The sequence below is a fragment of the Triturus cristatus genome, chromosome 8 (genome assembly GCF_964204655.1).
Source record: "Triturus cristatus chromosome 8, aTriCri1.1, whole genome shotgun sequence".
NCBI classification, from domain to species: domain Eukaryota; kingdom Metazoa; phylum Chordata; class Amphibia; order Caudata; family Salamandridae; genus Triturus; species Triturus cristatus.
The window spans coordinates 218,459,643-218,485,128 of NC_140591.1; the positions used below are offsets into that span (position 1 = coordinate 218,459,643).

Here is a 25,486-nt window from a genome sequence, read left to right on the forward strand (position 1 = left end):
AGAAGGGGGGTTCCAGTGTTGGACCCACATGTTACTCCACATGACCTGTTCATGTGTACTCCGAGTTGCCTCTGCATTCCCGAATACATGAATAATAAAGGTGTCCCTATGCCTCCAAGGTGCCTCTTCTCAGTCAATGCTGGTGTGTTGCCACGGTGCATCCGGCATGTCTGGCATGGTTTTCCGTGATAGTGGCTATGTGTCTATGTGTAGAGTAGCAAGATGCTAGCTGTTTGTGTGGGATTACACTGTGTATTGTGCATGATGTCCATGACTGTGTGGGTATTGTGACATGTGCCATCCCCATGCATCCAACGTTGGCCAGGCCACCATTCTCTGCATCCACCTGACTCAAGCTTGCAGGACATGGTTCTGCAACCTGTCCACACATACCTGGGTGCCCCCAGGACACTCCACATGATCCCTGACCTCTGCGCATGGCTGTCGCTGTACTCAATATGTCTGTCGGCACGGTTGTGCCGCCACCCCCTCAGCTGGTTGGGCCCATCACGGGTGTGTATGGTGCTCCATGTCTGTCTTGCCTAATACAATGTGACCCATGTGTGTCCTGTGCCAGACTCAGGCCCCAGGGTGTGGATGGTTGAAGTCAAATGAGAACTCAGGCATGGTTAGACTTTACAAGACACATGTAAGGTAATCATGCAAAATGTAGGCATCTTCTCTTCATGGTGTAACTTTTTATTTTGGTTGGGGTACGTGGGGGGGGGGGGGTATGACATGAGGGGCTTTCCGGGTGTGTGGAATCCAAAGTTCACTAGGGGAGTTGGTGTCCTTGCCATTGGAAATCCTCAGAGTCCATGCCACAGTCTTTGTCAACATTGGTCAGACAGTGACCAGCAAGTCCATGTGGCAGAGAATGTCTTTTGCTGCTGTGCTGCTGTTGGTCCAGTGGGCCAGGTGCCAGGCCAGGTGTCCTGGGAGATGGTGCAGTTGCGCTGACCCTCACGGTCTTTTCCGTGGACGACCCGCCCTCCTGTGGGGACACTCAGAAGCAGGCCGTGACGATGTTTGGGATGCTCCGTCGGATGTCTCCTCCTCCTCCTCCTCATCCCTCCCTGTGGGTGGTGATGTTCTACGCCTGGCGGCACAGGGAGGGTTGCCCATGTTGTCGGCTATCCGACGGAGTGTACTGTGAATTCCCGTGAACACCGTCACGAGCTCAGCCTGTCTGTCCTCCATCTGCCCTTGGTGTCGCAGTAGACAGGCATGTTGCTCCGCATGTTGCTGGGCCTGCTGGGTCTTGATCTCCTCGAGGATGGACACAACCTGGGCCCTGCCCGTGGTGTCCTGCCGGTATGTGTCCAGGATGTTTCGGACATGGGAATATACCGGTTCTGCAGCCAACTGGTCAGGCTCGCGCCTCCGCCGTCCTCCACTCCCACCACCCCTGCCCACTTGCACCTGGCCTGCCCTTGTGGGCACATCGGGTCTCCGGGACCCCTGAGGGGTGGCATTGGCGTTGTCGCCTGCCTCCTCCTGGGTGCCCGGTACACCGTGTCCCTCCTGGCCAGCCTGGCTGCATTGTGGTGGTGGGGCAGGGATCCTGGGTGTCTCCTGGGATGTGGCAGGAGTGGGGGTGGTGGTTGGCCCAGTTGTACCTGACGCAGGTGCTGCAGGTGGTTGGACACCAGAGGGGCCAGGTTGGTCGGGGTCGGGTTCGTCCACAGAGTGGTGAGAGTCGTCGCTGCCGGTGGGTCCGTCATCCCGCCGAGCCGGGTCCTGTGAGTCTTCCCCCCCAGTGTTGGGGGGTGATCCACGACGTTGACCTGTGTGTGAGAGAGACAATGTTATTTTTGTTCCATGCAACATCCATGTTTCATTCGTTTCTAAGTTGGCACATTTCCTCTGGGAATTTGGATATGTCTTGCATTCCACTCACAGTACACTTGTGCATGGGTATGTCCCTTGGCCACAGCTTTTGCGACTTTACCTATGTGTGGCACAGCCTTACTTGCTGCGTCAATTGTGACTGCAGTCAGCAGTGGAGTGAGCAGGTGTGGCGAGCCATGCATTGGCGCCTTCCGTGTTGCACTGTACGTGGGCACATGGAGTTGTTCCACACACTTAGATAATGCAGGTAGCTGACGTTGTGCTCATGCACAGGTTGAGACATGGCTCTGTGTTTTGCCATGGGGAAGAGGGGGGGTTCAGGCACTGGCCACCCTTGTCTACATGCACGCAGTCCACCTGCTGACGAGCAGACATTCCCAAACCCCCCAAGGCTGAATTGGGCTCCCTGTGTGTCCCTTTCTCACTCCCTCTCTGTCCCCCTCTCCCTCCCTCTGTGTGTCAGCCTCCTCCCTCTGTCCGTCTCCCTGTGTCTCCCTCCCTCTCTCTCCCCCTCTCCCTCCCTCTGTGTGTCACCCTCTGTCACCACAGCCCAGCTTCCTAGGCACACACTTTTAGCAGATCTTTGAATGGCCCTTGCCTTGTTCATGTGAGTTTGTTTCTGATCTCCAGGCACCCATTGGGTGTAGTGTGTGTGTCTGCGCTGCTGCTGTGGTGGTGTGTGCTGCCACTCTTTCACAGTGTTGGCTGTTCATTAGCTGCTGTCATGTGCAAACAGTGCCTTCACACCCATGTCTTAATGCAAGGCGTCCGCCATTTGCTGGCAAGTCTTTCCTGTGTGGGGACACACTGTTTGTCTGGCTGTGACCTAGGCCATATGGGCAGAGAGCATTGTTGTCTGCTTCTGAGTTGCACTATGTGATTTTTGGGGCCCACACTCCCGCCATCCGGCTTACCGTGTCTTGTGTTGGTGTTTTCTGTGGCCTGTGACTTGGCATTGTCCAGCTGGGTGCATGGGGCATGGTGGCGCTAGTGGCATGTGCGTGTTCATGGAGTGTGGTTGAGTCATGCGATAGCTTGGGGTGGTTGCGTGCCTGATTGTGAGTTTGGTTGTGGATGACGTTCCCTCCATGTGAGGTGAGTTGTTTGTGTACTCACCCGGGTCTCGGAGTCCTTCTAATCCGTCCACTGCCACCACCGGCAGTATGGCCATCACCCTCTCCTCCCAGGGATGGTATTGTACGGGTCTGCGGGGCGGCCCTCCTCCTGTGATGTTGGCCTGGTTGTGGTCGTCGGTCATTTTGGCTCGGACACTCCTCCGCAGATCGTACCACCTGGCTTGGCATTCATGCCTGGTCCTTCTGGTGGACGCAACAGCATTGACAGCATCGACAATCCTCTGCCACATGGCTGTTTTTTCGGAAATGCTGGTCTGTCTGACCAATGTTCCAAAGAGGTGTGGCTCGACTCTGAGGATTTCGTCGACAAGGACCTCCAACTCTTGGCTAGTGAACTTTGGATTCTTGTTAGTGAGCATGGTGAGAGGTGTGGGTGTGGATGGTTGTGGGGGGTGTGGGTGTGGATGGTTGTGGGTGTGTGGGTGTGGTTGTGCAGGTGTGTGTGAATGTGATGAGGGGGTGTTTGTGAAGGTGTGTGTGTGAAGGTGTGCAAGTGTAAGGTGTAGTAAAGGTTCAAGTATGGTGCTGTAGGTTGTCTGTGGGGTTTGGCAGCAGTGAGTCTGTTGCAAAGGCTCATGGTTTGTGTGTGTGGGCCCTTTTTATTGGTCCATTGGTGGGTGTGGCTGTGTTTGTACTTTGGGTGGGTGTGTTATAAGGAGTAGTTGTGTTTTGGGCCTCTGTTTGGGATTTTGGCAGTTGCAGGTCAGTGAATGTGTTGTATTTGTGCTTGTTGGACATGTTTTGTGGCTTTGTGCCATTCGAATAGTGTATTCTTGTGTTGTTGTGCTTTGTCCTGGTTGTGTACATGCGTTTTTAGCGTGTGTACGGTGTGTACTTCGCCAATTTTGTTGTACAGTGCTGTCCTTGTGTCTGGCTTTGTACGACTCGTACATGCGCGATGTTGGGTGAAGGTGCTGGTGTTGGAGCCTGGGGTGCGCTCCGTACTTAGAATGTTGGGGTGGGGGTACGCTCCATACATACGTGGGGGAGGGTACGGGTCGTACATCCACGGTTGGGGTGGGGGTACGGTCCGTACATACATGGTTGGGGTGGGGGTACGCTCCATACATACGCGGGTGAGGGTTCGGGTCGTACATACACGGTTGGGGTGGGGGTACGCTCCATACATACGCGTGTGAGGGTACGGGTTGTACATCCACGGTTGGGGTGGGGGTACGGTCCGTACATCCACGGTTGGGGTGGGGGTACGCTCCATACATACGCGGGGGAGGGTACGGGTCGGACATCCACGGTTGGGGTGGGGATACGGTCCGTACATACACGGTTGGGGTGGGGGTACGCTCCATACATACGAGGGTGAGGGTACGGGCCGTACATACACGGTTGGGGTGGGGGTACGCTCCATACATACGCGGGTGAGGGTACGGGTCGTACATACACAGTTGGGGTGGGGGTACGCTCCATACATACGCGGGTGAGGGTACGGGTCGTACATCCACGGTTCGGGTGGGGGTACGGTCCGTACATCCACGGTTGGTACGATCCGTACATCCACGGTTGGGGTGGGGGTACGCTCCATACATACGCGGGTGAGGGTACGGGTCGTACATCCACGGTTGGGGTGGGGGTACGGTCCGTACATCCACGGTTGGGGTGGGGGTATGGTCCGTACATACACGGTTGGGGTGGGGGTACGCTCCATACATACGCGGGTGTGGGTACGGGTCGTACATCCACGGTTGGGGTGGGGGTACGCTCCATACATGCGCGGGTGAGGGTACGGTCCGTACATACACTGTTGGGGTGGGGGTACGCTCCATACATACACGGGTGGGGGTATGGGCCATACGTACACGGGTGTATATACACGGGTGGGTGTATGGTCCGTACGTACGGGGGTGTACATGCACGGCTGGGGGTTCGGCGTGTACATACGGGGGCTGGGGGGTTGATTCGGCGCGTACATACGGGGGCTGGGGGGGTGTTCGGCGCGTACATCCGGGGGCTGGGGGGATGGTTTGGCGCATACATACGGGGGCTGGGGGGGGTGTTGGGCGCGTATGTGGGCACATGTCTCCATGGTTGCTATGTGAGTTTGGTGCGGACGGTGTTTTTTCCATCTGGTTGTAACATCGGACGCACGGGATGGATCGTACTAGCGCGGTCGGACTTCACTTTTCACATTTGTACGGTAAATCGTCCGAGGATGTGTCGGACACATTTTCCGACCCGAGGACGTGTGGGGAATAATTCCCAATGCGATTCGTATGGTCTTTTTCCCATGCGAATCGTACTTGGCAGTTTGTACGGCACTTGTACGATTCGTACGGTAAAAAGACCGGATACGAGTCGTACGGGGACATTTTTTACCGGATCGTAATCGGCACCTCAATATACATTTTATCAAACATAATAAAAGAAATGTAATTTAAAAAATATTTAAACATATGTATATACAATGTAATATATTATCTACTGGCGGTCGCCAGTAGATAGTTATAGTTAGGACCGTGTTTCCATAGGAAATCTCAAAATTCTATTTTGAATAACTTTGGCGCCGGTTGACGAATCCTAACTAATGGGGCGCTCCGTTCAGCTCCTACCCTGAAAAGTCTCGGCGTGATTCGTCAAGCGGGGGCCAAGAAAAAAGGGGGGTCCCGAAACACGTTTTCCCCATGCATTTTTCCATAGGACCTTTAGACACAGCTACAGCCCGAACGGCTGAACAGAATTACTTGAAATTTGGCAGAGAGGTAGCCATAAGGTCTGGTGTCAATCTGTTCAGTATTTCCTGAGAAAATAGCATTTAAAAGCATATCAATATCTATAAGCGCGCACCGTGCGAGCACCCTAACGTGCGCGAGCGTAATTCTGATTGGTGGTTATATGTTAGTCAACGTTCGAATCGGTCGAAATCAGGAAGTGGCGGCCGCCATTTTGTTTGCTTTCAGTGCGAGAGTGAAAAAGGAAGGTGGCGAACGTGAAAAGGGGGCAGGGTAGAGAGTTCCTGACCCCCTAGCCTTTGTCAGGGGGTCCCTGAAGGACCCCGAAGGCAGAATTTTTTTTTTTTTTTTTTTAAATCGCGGGGTGCGCGCACCGTGCGCGCACGGTGAAAACCCCCCAAAAAACGTAGTTTATTGTCAAATAAATATATTAAAAAAATAATAATACATAAATAAATTAGCATTTAAAAAACCGTACAAATTCACTGAAAAAACCATAGGTTTCACACACGTTATAGTTAGGAATTAGCATTTAAAAAACCTTGCAAATTCACTTAGAAAACCATAGGTTTCACACATGTTATAGTTAGGTGGATATTTCACTCGTAAAAAACCAATGAAATTCCCCCGTTATAGTTAGTTCAGATAACTATAACTCGCGCGCCCGCAATCCACTGCTCATGACGTCACATATTACATCACTCATGACATGGTCAGTGGCATCACTCATGACATCACTCATGACATCATCCTTGTGATAGAGTGGCGGTCGCGCAAGTTATAGTTATCTGAACTAACTATAACGGGGGAATTTCATTGGTTTTTTACGAGTGAAATATCCACCTAACTATAACATGTGTGAAACCTATGGTTTTTTAAGTGAATTTGCAAGGTTTTTTAAATGCTAATTCCTAACTAGAACGTGTGTGAAACCTATGGTTTTTTCAGTGAATATATATATATATATATATTTCCTTTAAAACAATTAATAAACGATTATTTTTTATTTATTTTATAATTTTATAAATATATAAAAATTTACAAATAAATATATATATTTACATACACTTATACCATAAAATCTAATAAAAAATACCATTATATTATAAATTAAAACATTAAAATATGTAATTGTGGTAAAACTTACTATTCCCCCTCCAGTGAGTGCAACAGTAGGGAAAATGTTGGATAGCGGAGGGGTAAAATTGACTATTCCCACTCCAGTGTGTGCAACAGTAGGGAAAGCGTTGGATAGCGGGATGGTAAACCTTAATATTCCCACTATAATGAGTGCAACAGTAGGGAAATGTTTGGTTAGCGGAGGGGTAAAAATTACTATTCCCACTCCACTGAGTGTAACAGCAGGGAAAGTGTTGGTTAGCGGAAGGGAAAAACTTAATATTCCCACTCCAGTGAGTGCAACAGTAGGGAAAATGTTGGATAGCGGAGAAGGGAAAATTACTATTCCCACTCCAGTGGGTGCAACAGTAGGGAAAGTGTTGTATTGCGGAGGAGTAAACATTTCTATTCCCACTCCAGTGACTGCAACAGTAGGTAAAGTGTTGGATATCGGAGGGGTAAAAATACTATTCCCACTGGAGTCATTTCAAAATTAAAAACAAACAAATTAACAACTACAAAACAAAAGATTTTAAAAAACAAAAAAATAAAACATATATGAAAGTTTTAAATATTACAAAAGATAGAAACAGATTAGAATGTTTAAAAGATTTTAACAAATACCTAGAAAGATTATTTAAAAAAATCCAAAAATAATTTAAAAACAAAAAACTATTTTTTAATAGAAGGTTTTTATAAACAAAAACATTAATTATTACATAAATGTAATATTTAGTATGTCCTACCCTATAACACCACACAATTCACAACCCACATTCAAATTCTTAAAAAAATGTACCTCCATAATTAACATAATTATCAATTAAACAAATATTATTAATTTACTCCCCAAATGTTGCCTTTATAAAACCAAAACACACACAAAATAACATTAAACACTTACCATAAATATTTATCAACTGATTAAACATAAATCACTTTCCACCCTCTACCCCAATAAACACCACAACCCCCACATAAAAATCATTACACTATTTCCATAACTAATTTTAATATCAATTAACAACAACTTATTAATTAATTTAAAATAATTTACTTTCCACCCTTTACCACTATAAACCCCACAACTTACATCAAAAATTAATTACAGAATTGCCATATTTTAATTTTAATTAATTAATTTACCAATAATTAAGAAACAATTCTTAATTTATTATACATAAATTACTTCCCACCCTATTCTCCTATAAACCCCACCACCCACTCCTAAAAAACGACACAATTAACATAATTAATTACAATTAATAATAATTAACACAAATTAATTAATATTTAATAATAAAATAACTCCCACAGTTAACACTATACAACATAAAGTAAATACATAATAATAAATACAAAATATAATACTAAATACCAGCCAATTAATTAATAATTAATAATAAATGAATTCTGACAAATAACACTATAACATCTAAATTAAATAAATACTAACACATAAAAATGTATAATTAATGTATTAAAATTAAATTACTTCCCAACCTATTCCCCTATAAACCCACAACCTGCTCCTAAAGAAATGACACTATTAACATAATTGACAATCAATTAATTAAAAATAATTAACAACCAATTAATAAATAATGAATAATAAATTAATTTCCACCATTAACACTATAAAATCTAAATTAAATAAATACTAATGCATCAAAAATATTCATTAATTTATTAATAATTAAATTCCCCTATAAACCCACAACCCGCTACAGAAGTTAAAAACGCAAAAATGTAATTAGATAAAATTAATAACTACTAAAAATGTAACACATATTTTAAAAACTAAAACAAATTCTTATACAAAAAAATAGATCATATACTTTTAAAATACATACTAAAATACATAACACTAATTAAAACATCGATATTTTAACAACTATGTTTTTGCAAACGATATTAACAGCTTCTATATTTACAAAAACGATATTTCTTACCTGCAAGTCGATATATTTGACCACAAAATTCTTACTGTCGATATTAATGTATCACAATATTTAGAACTCGATATTTGTGTTTGTCGACATTTTAAACTTGATTTTCTGTCTGTGCACCTATTGTGAGATGTGATCTCCCAGTGGGATAGAATTCAATCTAGTTTAAAGCTTTTTCTTGAATTCCCAAAAGACACGGGGGATATTCTCAAGAAATGGCGAAAATTATAGCTAACCTCGGTTAGCGATACTTTTCTTAACGCCGCGCACCACGGGAAACTATCACCTTGTTAGCGCCGTATTCACAACACGTTGCTACATGGCGATAGCTACAGGGATCAGCAGTGAAAACTGCCGCTAACATTAATGTTATGGCGATAGGAATTCCAGCATTAGCAGTCGAAAACTAACATTAGGCCCATTAGCGATAAAAAAAACTCACGTTAGTCAGCCTAACATGAGCTATTTTTGTATCTATTAGAAATAATAGCCTATCAGTCTACCCCCAATAGAAAATATGTCCCAAAAAAAAGGAAAAGCAGAATGACGCAGCCAGGGCCAAGTGCAGCACAAATCAACAACCCCCTCAAGCCACCTAACATCCAGGATGGCCAGGATGAGAGCCTGGATGCCTTCCTGGACCTGCAACTGGAGCTTGGATGCCTCGCTGGACCTGCGTCTGGAGCTTGGATGCCTTCCTGGACCGGCGTCTGGAGCCTGGATGCCTCGCTGGACCTGCATCTGGAGCCTGGATGCCCTGCTGGACCTGCATCTAGAGCCTGGATGCCTCGCTGGACCTGCGTCTGGAGCCTGGATGCCTCACTGGACCTGCGACTGGAGCCTGGAGCCGAATGCGGAGGAGCTGTGGAGTTGATGAGCCGTGGCAGTAGACATTGAGGTGCTAAGATCGCCCGTACCTGGTGGTGAAGATTGGCAGGTCGTGTGGAGACATGTTGCTGACCTGTGTGAGAGACCGCCTTGCGACCCATGGAGCTGTTAATGGTAGAGGCGCTCCTGTGCACCAACGTAGTGAAGTCCGCATCGCATACTACGATCCACCACTACACTGGGGCGCAGGGAGGAGATTACCAACGGTATGTGCCGTCTCCCTGCATCACAGACCGGATGATGTTGGGCTGGCCATATGCTGTGGAGGGTGAGGCCCCTATACTACGCCAAACTTGTGCGGCGTGAGTGCTGCAACATCATGCCTAAGGGGGGCCTGCTGCTTCAACTGCACCTGGAGGTCCACCAGTGGACTAGGTGGTGACTGCTGTACCCAGCCTAGTGAAATCACAGCTGGCTGATGCTCTTGCTGGCTGAGTCACAGATTTGGAGAGAGCGCAGTGGATTGCGCCACGGTGTCAATGTCCAGGTAAGGAAAATGTGGGACGCGTAGCGCAGGAGGGCCGGAGGGCGAGTCGCTCAGGCCTAACACACGTAGATGGAGCGCCCCCAGTGTCGGCTCTTCCGTTATGGCGGAAGAGCGTTGCCTCACTGACTCAATCAGTGCAGAAGAGGAACAATATTCACATGATGATAGCTAACTGATGTAATCATGCCATGTATCCTCAGGGGGTTGGAGGGTGGGTAGGACTACTCCAGACACGGAGCAGGGCATGGGCGGATTGGCATTGTCGCTCAATTGCTCGATGGCTGTTTGGTTGGCCCACTCAGGCCGCCCAAAGAAGGCATGCGCACTTCCCTGTTCGCAATGCAGGCTCCATTACAGCCTGCATGGAGAACATGCCCACCTCTTGGCTGCATGACTTGTCTCGTTGCCAATTATCAATCCCACCTCTGCATCGCAGTGTTGTGATTGATTCAGGGGAGGAGCCTGGCTGCCAACTTCCTTTTCCTTGAAGCAGACGCAGGAGAGCAGGAGCTACAAAGACACGGGGCCCGGCTTCAAAGTAATACTTCCCTCATTAATTTATTTACAACACCCGCTCACACACACATCCCCATGTCCACGCACCATCCATTATTCTTTACGGCATATACCACCTCACAGCTGTCCAGCCCTCCCCAGCACTTCTCAGTGCCAGCGGCTGTGCGCCCATGCACAGGGGGCGTACCACTCATGTGCCAAAGGCACATACATAGTTATGATGCATGCCATGACATTGCATTCCATTCCAATACATACCAATACTAGGCACATTGCTACAGTAGGGTAGGTGTTGCATAGCGGAGGCATAAATATCAATATTCCCTCTTCAGTGAGTGCAACCCTAAACTAACCTAAACTAATCTTTGCACCCCAAACCCAACCATGAACCCTGGAATTCCTTTCTGAGCTCCCAAAACACACCCTAAAATCAAATTTGACCCAAAACACACCCCGATTTTCATATTTTACCCCAAAATAAACCCAAATTTTCATATTTTGCCCAAATACACACCCCAATTTCCTGGTCCGACATCCGGAACTCATACCCACCCGCAAAAATCAATAATACCCCATTACTGACCTCACAATACATTGTAATCAAATGCGATGTAAAGGCACCTGCATTGTCAGAGTTGCGTTGTTAATGGTGTACTGCCTGCATTGTAATTGGCATCTCCCGTGCCTAAGGCAACCCATAGGCTAGCCCGTTTGTGGCCGCCTGCCCCTGGAAAACGCTTAGCACCAAGGAACATTCCTCTTGGACACTCCACCGCTACGACGCCAGCACCCTCCTCCCCATCAACCCTGGATACCACCTCGCCTGCCAGGACCAACCTCTGCTCCGGACGGACATCGCCATCACTGACGGATGCAGTATCACCTGCAAGGAGCACCCCCACCGTCAAGGAGGAGGCATTGCCATCACCTACAGAAGCACACTCCAACTGACCACGCACTCTAATGAGCCAAGGGTGACCATGGACCACCTCAAATCCCAGATCCGGACCAAGCCCAAGCACATCATCTGTGGCACCTTCATGTACAGGCCCCCCGGGCCATGGCCCCAATTCTGTAAACCTCATTGCACCCCCGGGTCTCCCATTCATCGACGACATCCAACTCGCGGCGATAACTGCTTGAGAATATGCCCCACAGTATTTTGTTAGTGGGTGTATGGTGTCCATGTCAAACTCTACTGAGAGGTCAGGATTATGAGAGATGCTACCTAATTTCTCTCTATAGTTTTAACATCATTCCAGATGGCAATGAAAGAGACCTTAGTACCCTGTGTACAGAGAATGTGAGTCCCATTTGTAAGTCTGATATGTGGTCATTTTGTTCAGTAGATTTGAGAAACTGCAGGTAGGCTGACTTTTCAAACTATTTGTGCTTGTATAAAGAGATCAACATTCTGTGGATATATAGACTGAGAAAAGTTTCACTCACACAATTTCCAACAATGAGCAACCGGACATTCTTGGATCTCCCATCCAAAGTAAAATCAGGCTCACTCAGGTACTGCTGCCCTCCCGGCATTTTAAAAGAAATATTCACTGACCTCCCCAGTCCAGCTCTATCTCTTCTAAACGAGTTGCTATCCCAGGGCCTTGTCCCCGAAACGTTCAAGGAGGCAATTGTTGTCCCCCTCCTGAAGAAATTAGGATCAGACCCTCAAACCCTGATGAATTACCGTTCGATTTCTCTTCTCCCATAGCTGGCCAAGGTCTTGGAGGCCTACACGACTAGATGCCTCTCTGGATTCTTAGAAGAGTCTGCATACCTCGATCCCCATCAAGCAGGATTTCGCCCAGCACACTCCACAGAGGCCGTAATACTAACAGTATTGGACACACTCCGCAGAGATGCCAATACAGGCTCTCCGCAGAGCCTTGTCCTGCTTGATCTCTCTGCAGCTTTCGACACGGTTGACCATGGTATACTGGTTGATCATGTCAGAGATGCAGGGTTCCAGGGACTAGCCCTGGGTTGGATCAGCTCCTTCTATGAAAACCGCTCTCAGTTGGTTCGAATTGCTCAGTTTACAGCTCCCAAAATGAGGACCACGTGCGGAGTCCCACAGGGCTCCTCTTTTTCCCCCCTCCTGTTCAACCGCTACCTCCTCCCACTGATTCGGGCCTTGAAAGAGAGGAAAGTCTGCACTTTCAATTACGCCGATGACTTCCAACTCATATTCCCCATCAGCAATTCCCCCGAATCGGTCTGTGATTTTCAGTCCACCATGCTATTCATTAGCGGGTGGATGAATAGCAATCACCTAAAACTCAATCCAGACAAAACCAAGCTAGTTCTAACAGGGGGTATCCACAATAAACCCCTGGGGCTCACACTTTTGGCCAAAGGAACTGGGCCAATCCCCCTCCCCATCTGCCTCAGCCAAAAGCCTCGGGGTAACAATAAACCACGACTTCACCATGAAGTCCCAAATTGGGTCAGTGATATCCACCTGCTTCTTCCAGCTGAGGAAAATAAGAAAGATTAGAAGATTACTCACCCAGGAAGCTTTGACCCCGGTGGTTCCTGCCATGGTTATGTCCCATGTTGACTACGCCAACTCGCTTTATTTTGGCATCCCACTATACCTAACCAAACGTCTGCAACCAGTACAGAATCAAGCAGCGATACTGATTTTTCAGCAACCTAGGCACCATCATGTCACCCCCCTCATGAGGAAGCTGCAATGGCTCCCCATCACACAGCGATGTGCCTTCAAGGTTTGCTGTCTCATCTTTAAATCTCTCAATGGAAGGAACCCTAAATTCTTATATAGCCTTATTCAGAGGCACTTACCAATGCGCAACTTGCGCTCAGCCCACAAGCACCTTCTGTCTACCCCTTCCTTCAAACTAAAGCGCCTGGGTGGTGCTAGGTTTGCCGTCCCAGCTAGAAAAGACTCTGGAACTCTCTCCCCTCCAAAATTCGATCCTGCACCGACCTCCTAGGCTCTAGGAGGCTCCTCAAGACCTGGCTGTTTAGACAAGCTTACGAGTAACTCCCTAGGGCTCAGGTATCTCTCAGAGCAGCGCCATGAAACCAATCCGGTGTCCGTGCGCTTTACAATTTTTTTTTTTAACATAGCATATTCAGGATTATCCTGAAATAAAATGGTTGGGCGGCAAGGGAGGATATTATGTAAAACAGGGCACTGAACATTTATAGTTAACGATCTCCTTAAGATTCAGGAAGATGCTGCAGTTTAGATTTCCTAACTTGGATTCTTCAGTATACAGTCCATCACATTTGTGTTAGGGCCTATGATTGCCTTAATATTAATAAAGTTAAAAACATTTCCTGTGACCTTCTGTATTATGTGTATGTGTGATTTAGTTAGGAGTAAGAATTTAGAATGGTCTCACTTAAACATCAGGTGATTGGTCCTTTCTCAGTAAAACAGTCCAGATTTATGCGAGTATTCCAAAGGAGTGATTTGGTAAAAGCGATAGAGAAGTTTGATATGCTATTGGGAAGATTCCTTGTGATCCAAATTAGGATAATGTGCATTCTGTATATTCATATTCTTTATTGATTAATATAAACATTTGGTTATGTATACTTCATCTTGTGACACTTATTAAAAGATGGCTTTTTGTAAATGTATTGCTCTGCTGTGCTGTAAAATATAATTTTGACTCATGGTCTGCAGTTTCAAAAGTGCATGGACGACACCCAGATTTTGGAGGGTTTCTCTGATGTGACCCTCATCAGCATTCCATTAATGTCTAAATGTAGAACATAAAAGCATGGATGACTGTCAGCTGTTAAAGCTTGAATACTAAAAATACTGGAAGCCTTTTGGAAGGCAGTCACATCATTCAACCTCTCTGGGTTTTGACCTAGATACCACTCCTCCAGCAGTGCAACCCTGAATGATTCCAGACATTTTATTTTACTCTAAATGTTGTTTTGATCTTTAAGCTCTTTTGGTCGCAGGTCTGCCTATTTCCTTGTTTAAAAATTCTTTAAAGTCTCTTAGATTGGCCCTTTTCCTAGGTAATGTAGCATTGACCCAGGTGATTGATGCAGTAGTACTTTTAACACTGTCCTATTGTCAGTAGTGTATTTAAACCTTCCCCAGAAGTATATTGATGATCTTATAGCAGTGCAAAATCACGCCATCAGGATCATATTTGGTTTGAGGAAATATGATCATATTTCTATATGTACTCAGTTAGGTTGGCTGGCAGTAAGGTAATATTAAATATAGAGTTCTATGTGTAGTCTGGAAAGCCATTCATGGTGCATCTCCATTTCAATTGTCTAATCAGTTTTATTTTTACACTAGGTTCTTATGTTCCTTACAAGACCCCAAGCTGATGCTGCCGAAATGGGGATAAGAGAAATAGGGAGGTAAAATACTTAATGGGTTATTAGGACTAAAGTCCGTTCCCACCCTAGCGGTGCTGGGACCGGCCGCCAGACGTGTGGTGATCCCACAGAGCTAAGTAGGATGCGACCGCCACCCTGGCGGTCGCATGCCGCATATTTGACATTGCGGCGAGTGCTGCTGTAAGCAGCACCTGCCGCAATGCCAAAGTGCCATGTTGTGCATTGCCATGCTTAACGGTGCAGGCCCCGCTCAGTGCCTGTCACCTTGTGATTGGCAATGTAGGGGGGTACCATACTTAGCCCCCAAGTGCAGGCCCCCAACCCCCCGGGGGCCCACAACGGGCCCCCAAAGCAATTCCCTGCCAGCTATGGAAAGGCCTTGAAAGCCACACATACTAATATGGATGGCGGTGCCTGCCAGGCACCACCACCATATTGTGGCCCAAGTCCGCCCGGCCGGCAATCGGAACGATTGCCGACCGACGGAAAAGCGGCGGACGCACTTTGCGTCCGCCGCAATATCCCCCGCCATTATGATATGGCGGGGGGTAAATCAGGTTACAATTGCGGGCGCATCCTAATCACCCCTTTAGTTGGGGTGAAAAGTTAGAACCAGTTCCCACAATATCTGCAGCACTCTACTAGATTAATTTTAAAAACACCTGCTGGAGATATACCTCTATTAAGTAGCCATACTTCATGTTCTACTAGTAGCTTTTGGATTCATTACTCTGTACTGATTTTAAATTATAGTAGGTTGTTAGGGTTGCACTGAATTTTATCTGTGTATGTTATAAAGTATTTATTGTGTTAAATATATTGTATTGATGTGTTTGTTTTTATTTGGGCACCTTGAAATGTGATGGCCTCTGACAATGATGCACACTACCAAATTTAGTAAATACAAAGACAATTGAAATTGGATCAGTTTTAAAAGTATGGTCCTGGAACCACATTTCCCCTGTCCTTCTGTCTCACACCTCTGCTGATTACTAGAACAGTGTCAACATTCTGATCCAGGGTAACATGCAAGCCATAGAGGATTCACTGCCAGATAGGATTATTGTTTTATTGTGAGTTTTTCATGGCATTTTAGACCTTGACACTTCATCTTCAAGGTGTAGAACACTGGTATTTCCTTTTCTTGGAGACATGTCATTCTTTGAGAGAATGTTCCTGAGGTGATTTATGTTATCTAGTGTTTGATATAGTCTTTGTTTTATCTTAAGGTGGATTTTCTAATGAAAAATCAATATTTTCCGTGTTGTTAAGCTCCCCAATTCAGATGAGTGTTGTTTTATATTAAGTATATTTGCGAGAGCCTTCTTTTGTTGGTATCTGAGGTTCGCATATTCTTTGTGAAGCAGGCAATTTTTATGTTAATGTTTCTTCTGCGTATTATGTAAAGTGCGATGTGTAGCCTAGTGCTCACTTCAAAGGACTAAGTTTGGATGAGGAAAATACATAAGGAGTTGTGAGATTGTACAATTGAAAAATCATGCTTGGAGTCAGAGTATTCCACAGTCTTGGATCCTGAGCGCCATAGGTCTTCCCTTCTACTAAATTGGCTAACAGGTCATTCAAGTTCATGTTGACTCAAGCTGGACTACGGCATCATCCTTTATTCTTGTTTGAATAGATGGCAATATTGTTCTAATTTCTTTATTCACCTTACCTCCATACCACATTCAAAGAGTTTTAGGAAACGTTCAGTGTGCCAACTTGAGTTGAGCCTTTTGGAAGTTGACAATATATACACTTATTTCCCAGTATTCTGTGAACATATTTTTTATTATAGTTGGTAATGCTATAGTTACTGTGATATCCATTCAGCTCTAATGTAGTTTGCTGCTTAGCCACATACCGGGCATGGGGTTTCAGGTAGATATAGTTTTTGCACATATGGGTAAAAAGCCTTATGTCCATATTTTGGAATCTTACCTTCAGTTGAATATTGGATGAATATATTGAACATGTCAAACTGTAGTTGCTCTTTTAATTCCATTAGCAAAACTGGCAAGTCTAGGATATTTTAAAAGATGTAAAGTGTAGTATGTTGATAGTGACTTGTCCTTTTTTGCTAGACTTTGTAGAATTTGAGAAATTTTAGATTAATTCCTCTTTCTGATGTGTAGACTAGCTTACTCATGTGTGATTTCTTAATTTATTCAAGAAAGGACTTGCCTATTCTCATTTATTCGATAAAAGGTCTCTCTATTTTCTTGAAGTTGCCTTGTGTCCTCAAGATTCCTTTTAATTCTTGCGTGTGTCTAATTATTTTGAGGGTACCTTGATAGTTGGCTCTGTCAGCCTCATACCTGCTTCTGTGCTGTCATGATTGTTCTTTGTGGACAGTTCTGCAATTTAAATTACAATTCCGCTGGTTTTTGTCTTTGATATGAATTTGCCATTCCTATTAAAAGATTGCTTCTTTAAAGTAAAGTTGTGCACATTCTAAAGGAACTAATGTTACATTATAGAAAATTCTAAAGACTATCCTTAAAACAATGCGACTAAAACTATAAATCTCAAAGATAAAAGTATATGATTGTCCATTTTCAGTAGAAATTGTATCGACTACAAAACTATGGGCCTTATTATGGGTTTGGCGGTCTTCAAGCAGGCCGCCATATTAGCGCCCCATCTAAAGACCGACAATCCCATAGTCAGACCGGCCGCCAGATTACGAGTGTATTCGTGGTCTGGCGGTGCTTTGGAGGTCCCATGGCACTGCATTTCTAAGGCTCATATGTGAGCCTTAGAAAGGCAGCTCTGTGGAACTGCCAAAGTACGTTCCAGCACGGGAAGAAAAGCATCATGTCAGGCATTGCTTTCCGTGCTCGAACAGGGGGTGCAGACATACAGGGGATACAACATATGCCCCTCTTCATGCACCCCCTGCACAGAGGCAACAAGGGACCCCCTGAATTGCCTCACTCCCACCCTTTCTATGGCAGACTCACTAACGTGGAAAGGGTCATGCGGCGGCAACTCATAATATGCTTGGCATGCTGCAACACTCTCCAGCATACCCAATAGGGCCGACACGATTAGCCACCACATGGCGGCCTTTTTGGGAATAAACTCCTTCCGCTCTAGTTTTTTTGCCCACAATGACTAAGCAGAGCCGGAAGCATTTAAGTTGGCCCCGGAGGCAAGACACGCTAAGATGCGGTCTGGAGGGTAGCCAACTAGGTGACATACCGTGAGGAGATCTCTCACCAAGAATATGAGACACCCTCAGCCCCTCCAAGTCCATGGGGCACAATTAAAAATATACTGCGTGACAATGTTTAATTGTATGTATACTTTCACGCATGCTTATTTGTTGCAGCGTCATTTAATGTTAGATAACCATACTTAGGTCAATAAGGAGTGGCATACACAGGGCTGGTCCCTATGTAGTCCTGACGAAGAGCTCTGGGGAATGTTCAAAACATGTTGACAAATACTAGGGACACCTAACCCATTATAGCTAGGTCTTCCAGTATTCTACCCCGTTTTTAGATATACTAACTAGGAGCAAGAATAAAATTATTTCACCCACTAGCTAGGTATTTTTAACTCACCCTTGTTCACTCCACCACACTTTCTTGCACCACACATAGGGCCCCATTAGTATGCCCGCCCGCTATACCCTCGGGAAACGGGACGCCCGCTGAGGGTGCGGCGGTCCCGCACTCCCGATTAGTATGCGCCCGCCACACTGGTGGGCGCATGGCGCATCTGCAACATTGCGGCGGGTGGTGCAGAGAGCACCGCCCGCCGCAATGTCTCAAAGGCAGCCTGTGCCTTTCAATGCACAACGTGACAGGCACCGCGCGGTGCCTGCCACGTTGTACATTGAAATGCATGTGCACCCCCCCCACCCCGCAGAATCCATGGGGGCCCACTATGGGCCCCTAATTGCGAAAAACGCCTGCCTTTCTGCCGCCACGGAAAGGCATGTCCCTGCTTACATGCTAATATGGATGGCGGTGTCTCCCAGACATCGCCACCATGTAAGCAGCTTTTCCGCCCGGTCGACTCTTTGACCGGGCGGAAAACCGGTGGACGGTCTTTCCGTCTGCCGGAGTCCCCCCCGCCATGGTAATGTGGCGGTGAGAAATTCTAAGCGGCGGAGGTTTTTAGCGGACGGATTGCCACCGCCATACGGGCGGTGGCGATCCGCCCGCTATACTAATGACCCCCTTAGTCTTCACAAAAGTGCTCCTACGTAATACCGCAAGTCGTAGCATGCCTACTTCGTAGAGGACTGAGATGGCCCCTTTGATGAAGCATGTCACTGTGGGGAAACCCTGGTGAGTGAGGGGACTCAAGAAAGAAAGTTTTCTTTCCTGCTGATTTTCTAACTCCGATTGAGTGAAAAAATCTCTCCTTTGGCTAGGTTCTTCACCCGACACTTCGGGGTTTTTCAGGTCTACTACATGCTGCACCACCATCATATTGCTGCCTCAGACCGCTGTGCCACCGTCACAGGATCACGGATCCCCAGCGGTTGCAGCGGTCCAGTGGCTGTAATACTCAGACCGCCACCACGACAGTAGTCGTAAGAAGGCCCTATGTTCATTTGGAACTGTCCCATAACGGGATAAAAGTCCTGTGTAGGAGAATAATCCTGAAAGATGCTACTTCAAGCACTGGTGTAAAATCCCAAAAGCACTAGATGTGGCATATTGCTTAGAACCAAGGATTCATGTATTTAGATCTGTGTGGCAAGGCATTTTTTGATTGTACACAGTGTTAAGACAAACCAACAGAGCTTTATTAAATGTCTCTCAATGAACATAAAGCCTACACCAGTAAAAATACAGTTACATGGGCTTAACTGTGTTTATCGTTAACAGTATTATTTCATTTGTTTCTTCAGGAATTGAAGGCAAAGTCCAAGGAATGGGAGAAACAAAAATCATTATATGAAAAGCAGATTGCGTCTTTGGATGCCCAAAGGAAATCATTGGCAGAGAAATGTGAGCTCTTCCAGGTACATAAAAAACCGTAGACCTTTTCGGTTGAGGAGGCTGTCTTCAGATGCTTAAAGTGCAAGTAAATATGTTTCAATGTGAAGTTGTTCTTTTACCAATCAGGTGTGTTTGAGAAATGATGCAAAAAAAATCCTAATCTCATATCAGTGTTTATAAAGTAAATAATAGTTCAAGATGGTATCCCAATTTCAGTCATTGCAACCAAGCTGAGGGTCAGTACGTACAGAAATGTGATTAGTTTTGATTTACTCCCAAAAAGATTTGACTATTAGTTATTTTTGTCACTTGTCACACCATATACAGGAGGTTAAGTTTCCAACTACGTGAAATGTATCATATTCACAGGTTTCGTGGCCATTCTACCCTTGGTTATATTCAGTGACATAGCTATTTGTTTTGATTACATCATCTTACTTTCACTTTTTTTTACTTTAATGGAATTTTGTAGGAATTATAATAATGCAGCTATTAATATTTACTTTCAATCTTGTGACCTCTTGTTTCATTCCTTGACATCAGAATTGTAACAGTTACAATGTAATTTCTGTCAGAATGGATCTGAGGTTTTTCAAACTTCTTTTAAAATGTTTTTATTGGCGTCAAAGTTAGACCTACACAACTCTGCAGAACCGTTTTTGCTTATATGGCATTATAAGAATGTGGTAATTGTTGGTGTCTAAGTGGAATGTTGTCAGTCAGAAGAATGAATCTCCCTCATTTGCTTTACATACGCCTTATGTGGTGCTCCCACTTCACTGCCTGCAGACACATTCTAAGAACCAAAGGGGCATATTTACAAGGAAATATAACCACCCTAACGTTACTTTTAGCGACGTTCTGGTGGCGATATAACCTTCTCCCTATTTACAAAGCCGTGTTAAGTCGTTTTTTTTCTCACTTAACGCCACCTTGTAAATAAGGCCTTTTTACATCAATGACTTTGCTTGAAAGGGGCGTGCAATGCGTATTGCAGTGGGCATTACACCGCGACACCCATTGCTTTTCACGCTGCCCCAGATTTACAAGGAGGTTTAAATCTGAGGCAGCGCCTAAAACTAACGCCATGCAAGAGCAGGTGTTAGAATGGCGAAATGAGGAGAAATACTTTTATTTCTCCTCGTTTTTGTTTTTGCTATGTGTGCCGCAGTCTGCACCACAAATAGAAAGAGCAAAATGCCATTAATATTTGTTTATGTGCGGGAAGGTGTCCCTTCCTGCACATAAAAAATCATTAAATAATGAAGATTTGCTACTTCTATGTGTGCTGCATTCTGCGGCACACATAGAAGTAGCAAATCACCGTTAGTGATGGTTTATGTGAAGGAAAAGGGACGCCTTCCTGCACACAAACAATCATTCCCTGCAACGCAGGCAGTCCTTGCACTATGGTGCATGGTTGCCTGAGTTTGCGCTACGCAGCTAAATTTTGTGCCAGCGCTTGGGAAAACAAAGGGGTGCGCCATATGCTTGTGAAATACTTTTATCTCTCCTCGTGTCTGCTTTTTCTATGTGCTGCATTCTGCATCACAAACAGAAAGAGCAAAATGCCATTAATGATTGTTTATGGGCAGGAAGGTGTTCTTCCTGCACATAAAGCATCATTACATAATGAAGATTTGCTACTTCTATGTGTACTGCATTCTGCCGCACACATAGAAGTAACAAATAGCCATTAGTGATTGTTTATGTGCAGGAAAGGACGCCTTCCTGTACATAAACAATAATTTCCTGCAACGCCGGCAACCCATGCACTATGGTGCAAGGGGACCTACATTGGCACTAGGCAGCTAAATTTTGCGCCAGCGCTAGGGAAAACACAAGGGTGTACTGTATTCTTGTGAATACGGCACATCCTTGTGTTTTGAAAATGTCAGAATGCGGGGCTGCCAAATTTGGCACAGCTCCGCACGCCAACATTTTCTGGTACGTATGCCCCAAAGTCACCACAGAGTTAAGTTTACGGGCATCATTAGGATGGCGGGCAGCCCGATGTGAAAAGGGACCGCCTGCCATAAGGGCGGGGGTCCCGTGGGGGCAATTAGGATGCGCCCGCCACAGTGGCGGGTGCATCCCGTATATTTAACATTGCGGCGGGCGGTGCTGAAAGCACCGCCCGCCGCAATGTTTAAAATGCATGTCGCACATTCCAATGCACAACGTGACAAGCACCGCACGGTGCCTGCCACGTCTATTGAAATGCAGAGGGGTACCATAGGTACCCCCCATGTGCACCCCCACCCCCCAGAGTCCCTGGGGGCCCGCATCGGGCCTACCCGCAAGCAATAACCGCATGCCTTTCCGTGGCAGTAATGCCGCCACGGAAAGGCATGTTTCCGCGCCCATAGTAATATGGCTGGCGGTGTCTCACAGACACCGCCACCATATTAGACTCTTTTCCGCCCGGTCGACTTGTTGACCGGGCGGAAAAGCGGCGGACGGTCTTTCCGTCTGCCGCGGTCCCCCCGCCATAGTAATATGGCAGGGGGGAAATGGGTGGCGGGCGGGGACGGATCTCGGGCGGATCGCCACCGCCATGCGGGCTGTGGCGATCTGCCCGAGAACCTAATAGGCCCCTAAGTGTCTTCCTCTGCTGATTTTAAGCAATGATTAATACTGAGACCCTAAATTAAGGAAAATACTTAAAGTCTTGAACGGTCAATTAAAAAAAAACTTTCAAAATTTCATAATACTATAAGAGCAAAAGCGTGACCACAGCTGTTTTTGAGGTGTGTAGAAGCTGAAAATTATCAGTGGAAGAGAATCTTGGTTCTAGAGGAAGGATATTTCTGATGCTTGGGGCCTGACTGAATGTGCTTAAAGTTCTGAGAGATTTACAAGAGGAACATTTGGTACTGAGATACTCAAGGTTCTGAAAACAGTGGCTTTCTAATTGGAGTCTAATTGTACAAGTGAGGCTTTCTTTCCAGCAGTGGGGATGTGGAGAGTTAAAGATCAAAGTGCCAATGACATAAACAACTTAGACCTATAAACCTTGTCATTGACATGTGGCGAAACGCCTAGGGCATTAGGTAAACCATGTACCTTCCAGTGCTGTCAGAAGTAAGGTAATATATGTGCCCCAACAGCCGTCTGAATCTCTTGTCTTGCCTCTTAAAGGGCTCTGCAAGTAAACTCTTACTTTTTCCGCGTGTAGTTTCTCCTTATCCCGATTTAGGTTTACAGCACATTTGCTGTCACAAAAGTTTATAACTCTTTGGGGCCGATTCACAGAACTAATTTAAGACAAAATCCTAATCTTACTACTTTTGGTATTCACAGAAGTTAGGATTTTGTCTTAAGTTTGTCTTAAGACAAACTTAAGACAAACTTAAGACAGACTTAAGACAAACTTAAGACAGACTTAAGACAGACTTAAGACAGACTTAAGACAAACTTAAGACAAAATCCTAACTTAAGTCTGTCTTAAGTCCTAACTTCTGTGAATACCAAAAGTTGTAAGTTTAGGATTTTGTCTTAAGTTATTTCTGTGAATCGGGCACATCAGAAAAAAACTGTCATACCAGTTGCATTTCTAAAATCTGGAAGATCATGGGGCAAATTTTCAAAGCTTTCACTAGGCTTATATCTTACATGTCCCAGAAAATGTAGTAATTTATATATGCATAGTTTACATCTGATTCACAAAGCATGAGCGACATGTAATCGCATGGAATATGTGCACTGTGTGCCCTGATTCTCATCCAATCCACGTAGTTTTGCATATGCGGATAATATGCAATATCATATTTTAGAAGTTTTATTAGAATTGACCATTATGTAATCCATATAGATTGAAGAAGGTATTTAAACATATTTTCTCGACTTTCTCACACTTTGAAACTCACAGAAACAGTCACAAACCTACCAGTCTCAGCTGAATAGCCGCAAACATTTCCAGGACGAGGCCATACTCTCCAGTCAGTCGGATAACAGACGCCTGAGGTGTCGGCTGGATAATTCCCAGGAAACCATCAAGAGTGATGAGATGATTATTGAACATCTGACGTCTGCTATGAGTGACTTAACTTCAAGCAGGAATATGCTACAAAATGAAAATCAGCAACTCCTGCAGGAACTGAAAAGGTGCCAAGAACATTGTAAGGTAAAGAACTCTCAAGGCAGAAATTAATAGTTTCTGACAATATACGGATATTTTGGCCCTCATTACAATGTCCAGCAGAAAGCCTCCGACCGGTCAGAGGCTTCCCACATGACATGGTAGGTTTAAAGTCTGACCGATGCATTAGGATGATGGTGGTCGGAGTTTAAACCGCCAGGGGAATCCGACGCGGTTCCGAGGGGCTGAAGGAAAGGAAGGGTCAGTTGGAAAGGCACCATAATCCCTTAAGGACAGCGTTTCAGCTGGATTATGATGTCTGTTTCTGACAGCCAATCCATGTCGGCCTATATATGTATATATATATATTTTTATTCACTCGAAAAACCAAAGGTTAAACGGACGTTATAGTTAAGCTAAGATTTCACTCATACAAAACCAGTGAAGTTCAGCAGTTATAATTACCTGAACTAACTATAGCTAACACACCCACAGTGCATTGCTTATGACCTCACATATTACATTACTCATGTCATGGTCAGTGACATAACTGATAACATCACTGATGATATCTCAAATGACAGCACTTGACATCTTGACACTGATGACATCATTTGAGATGTCATCAGTGATGCCATCAGTGATGTCACTGACCATGTCATGAGTGATGTAATATGTGAGGTCATAAGCTGTGCATTGTGGGGGTGTAAGTTATAGTTAGCTCAGGTAGCTATAACTGCTAAATTTCAGTGGGTTTGTACGAGTAAAATCTCAGCCTAACAATAATTTCACTGTAACCTTTGTTTCTTTCCGTGAGTTTCTAAGGTTTTTCAAATTCTATTTCCTAACCTTTGGTTTTTTAATTTCTATGGTTTTTAACTAGTAGTCGTGTTTGCAGAGGGCTTCTTGGCCCCCAAAGTCCCTCAGCAGCCAAGGAGACTTCATCTCCAAAGCAACGGTGTGCCAGGAGGCACGTTTGCAGAGTGGTGGAGAAAGGGGGCATGGCCTCCGAATTCCTTACAGCAATTGTGCTCTGTGTGCTTACTGGAGGTAACAGGAGGGGTAGTTGGCCCCCAAGGACCCTCTGGAACCAAGGGAACTTCATACTCCTACCATCAGTGCACCAGGAGGCACATTTGCAGAGTTTTTGCAGAGTGGTAGAGAAAAGGGGTGTGGCCTCCGATAACCTCTCAGCAATCCTGCTGTGTGGGACTTACTGGAGGTAACAGGAGGGGTAGTTGGCCCCCAAGGACCCTCTGGAGCCAAGGGGATGCTGGCCCCCAAACAGCAGTGCACCAAGAGGTAACAGGAGGGCTTGTTGGCCCCAAGGACCCTCTGGAGGCAAAGGAGACTTCATCCAGCAGTGCATCAGGAGGCGCGTTTGAAGGGTGGTGGAGAAAGGAGGCGTTGCCTCCAAAGTCCTCTCCATTAACAACAATGGAGTATCCCTGTGTCCCTCAGAACCTG

General features: G+C 45.6%; 1 protein-coding gene across 5 annotated transcripts in view; it reads left to right on the top strand.

Annotated features, from left to right (window-relative positions):
- DEUP1 (deuterosome assembly protein 1) overlaps positions 1 to 25,486 on the top strand; it is a 425,119-nt gene that overhangs the window by 176,624 nt on the left and 223,009 nt on the right. For all 5 annotated transcript variants that reach the window (XM_085624053.1, XM_085624057.1, XM_085624056.1 and 2 more), the window contains 2 exons: positions 19,848 to 19,961; positions 23,810 to 24,064. In XM_085624053.1, the coding sequence (XP_085480179.1) occupies positions 19,848 to 19,961; positions 23,810 to 24,064 (369 nt within the window). The remainder of the gene's footprint in view (positions 1 to 19,847; positions 19,962 to 23,809; positions 24,065 to 25,486) is intronic.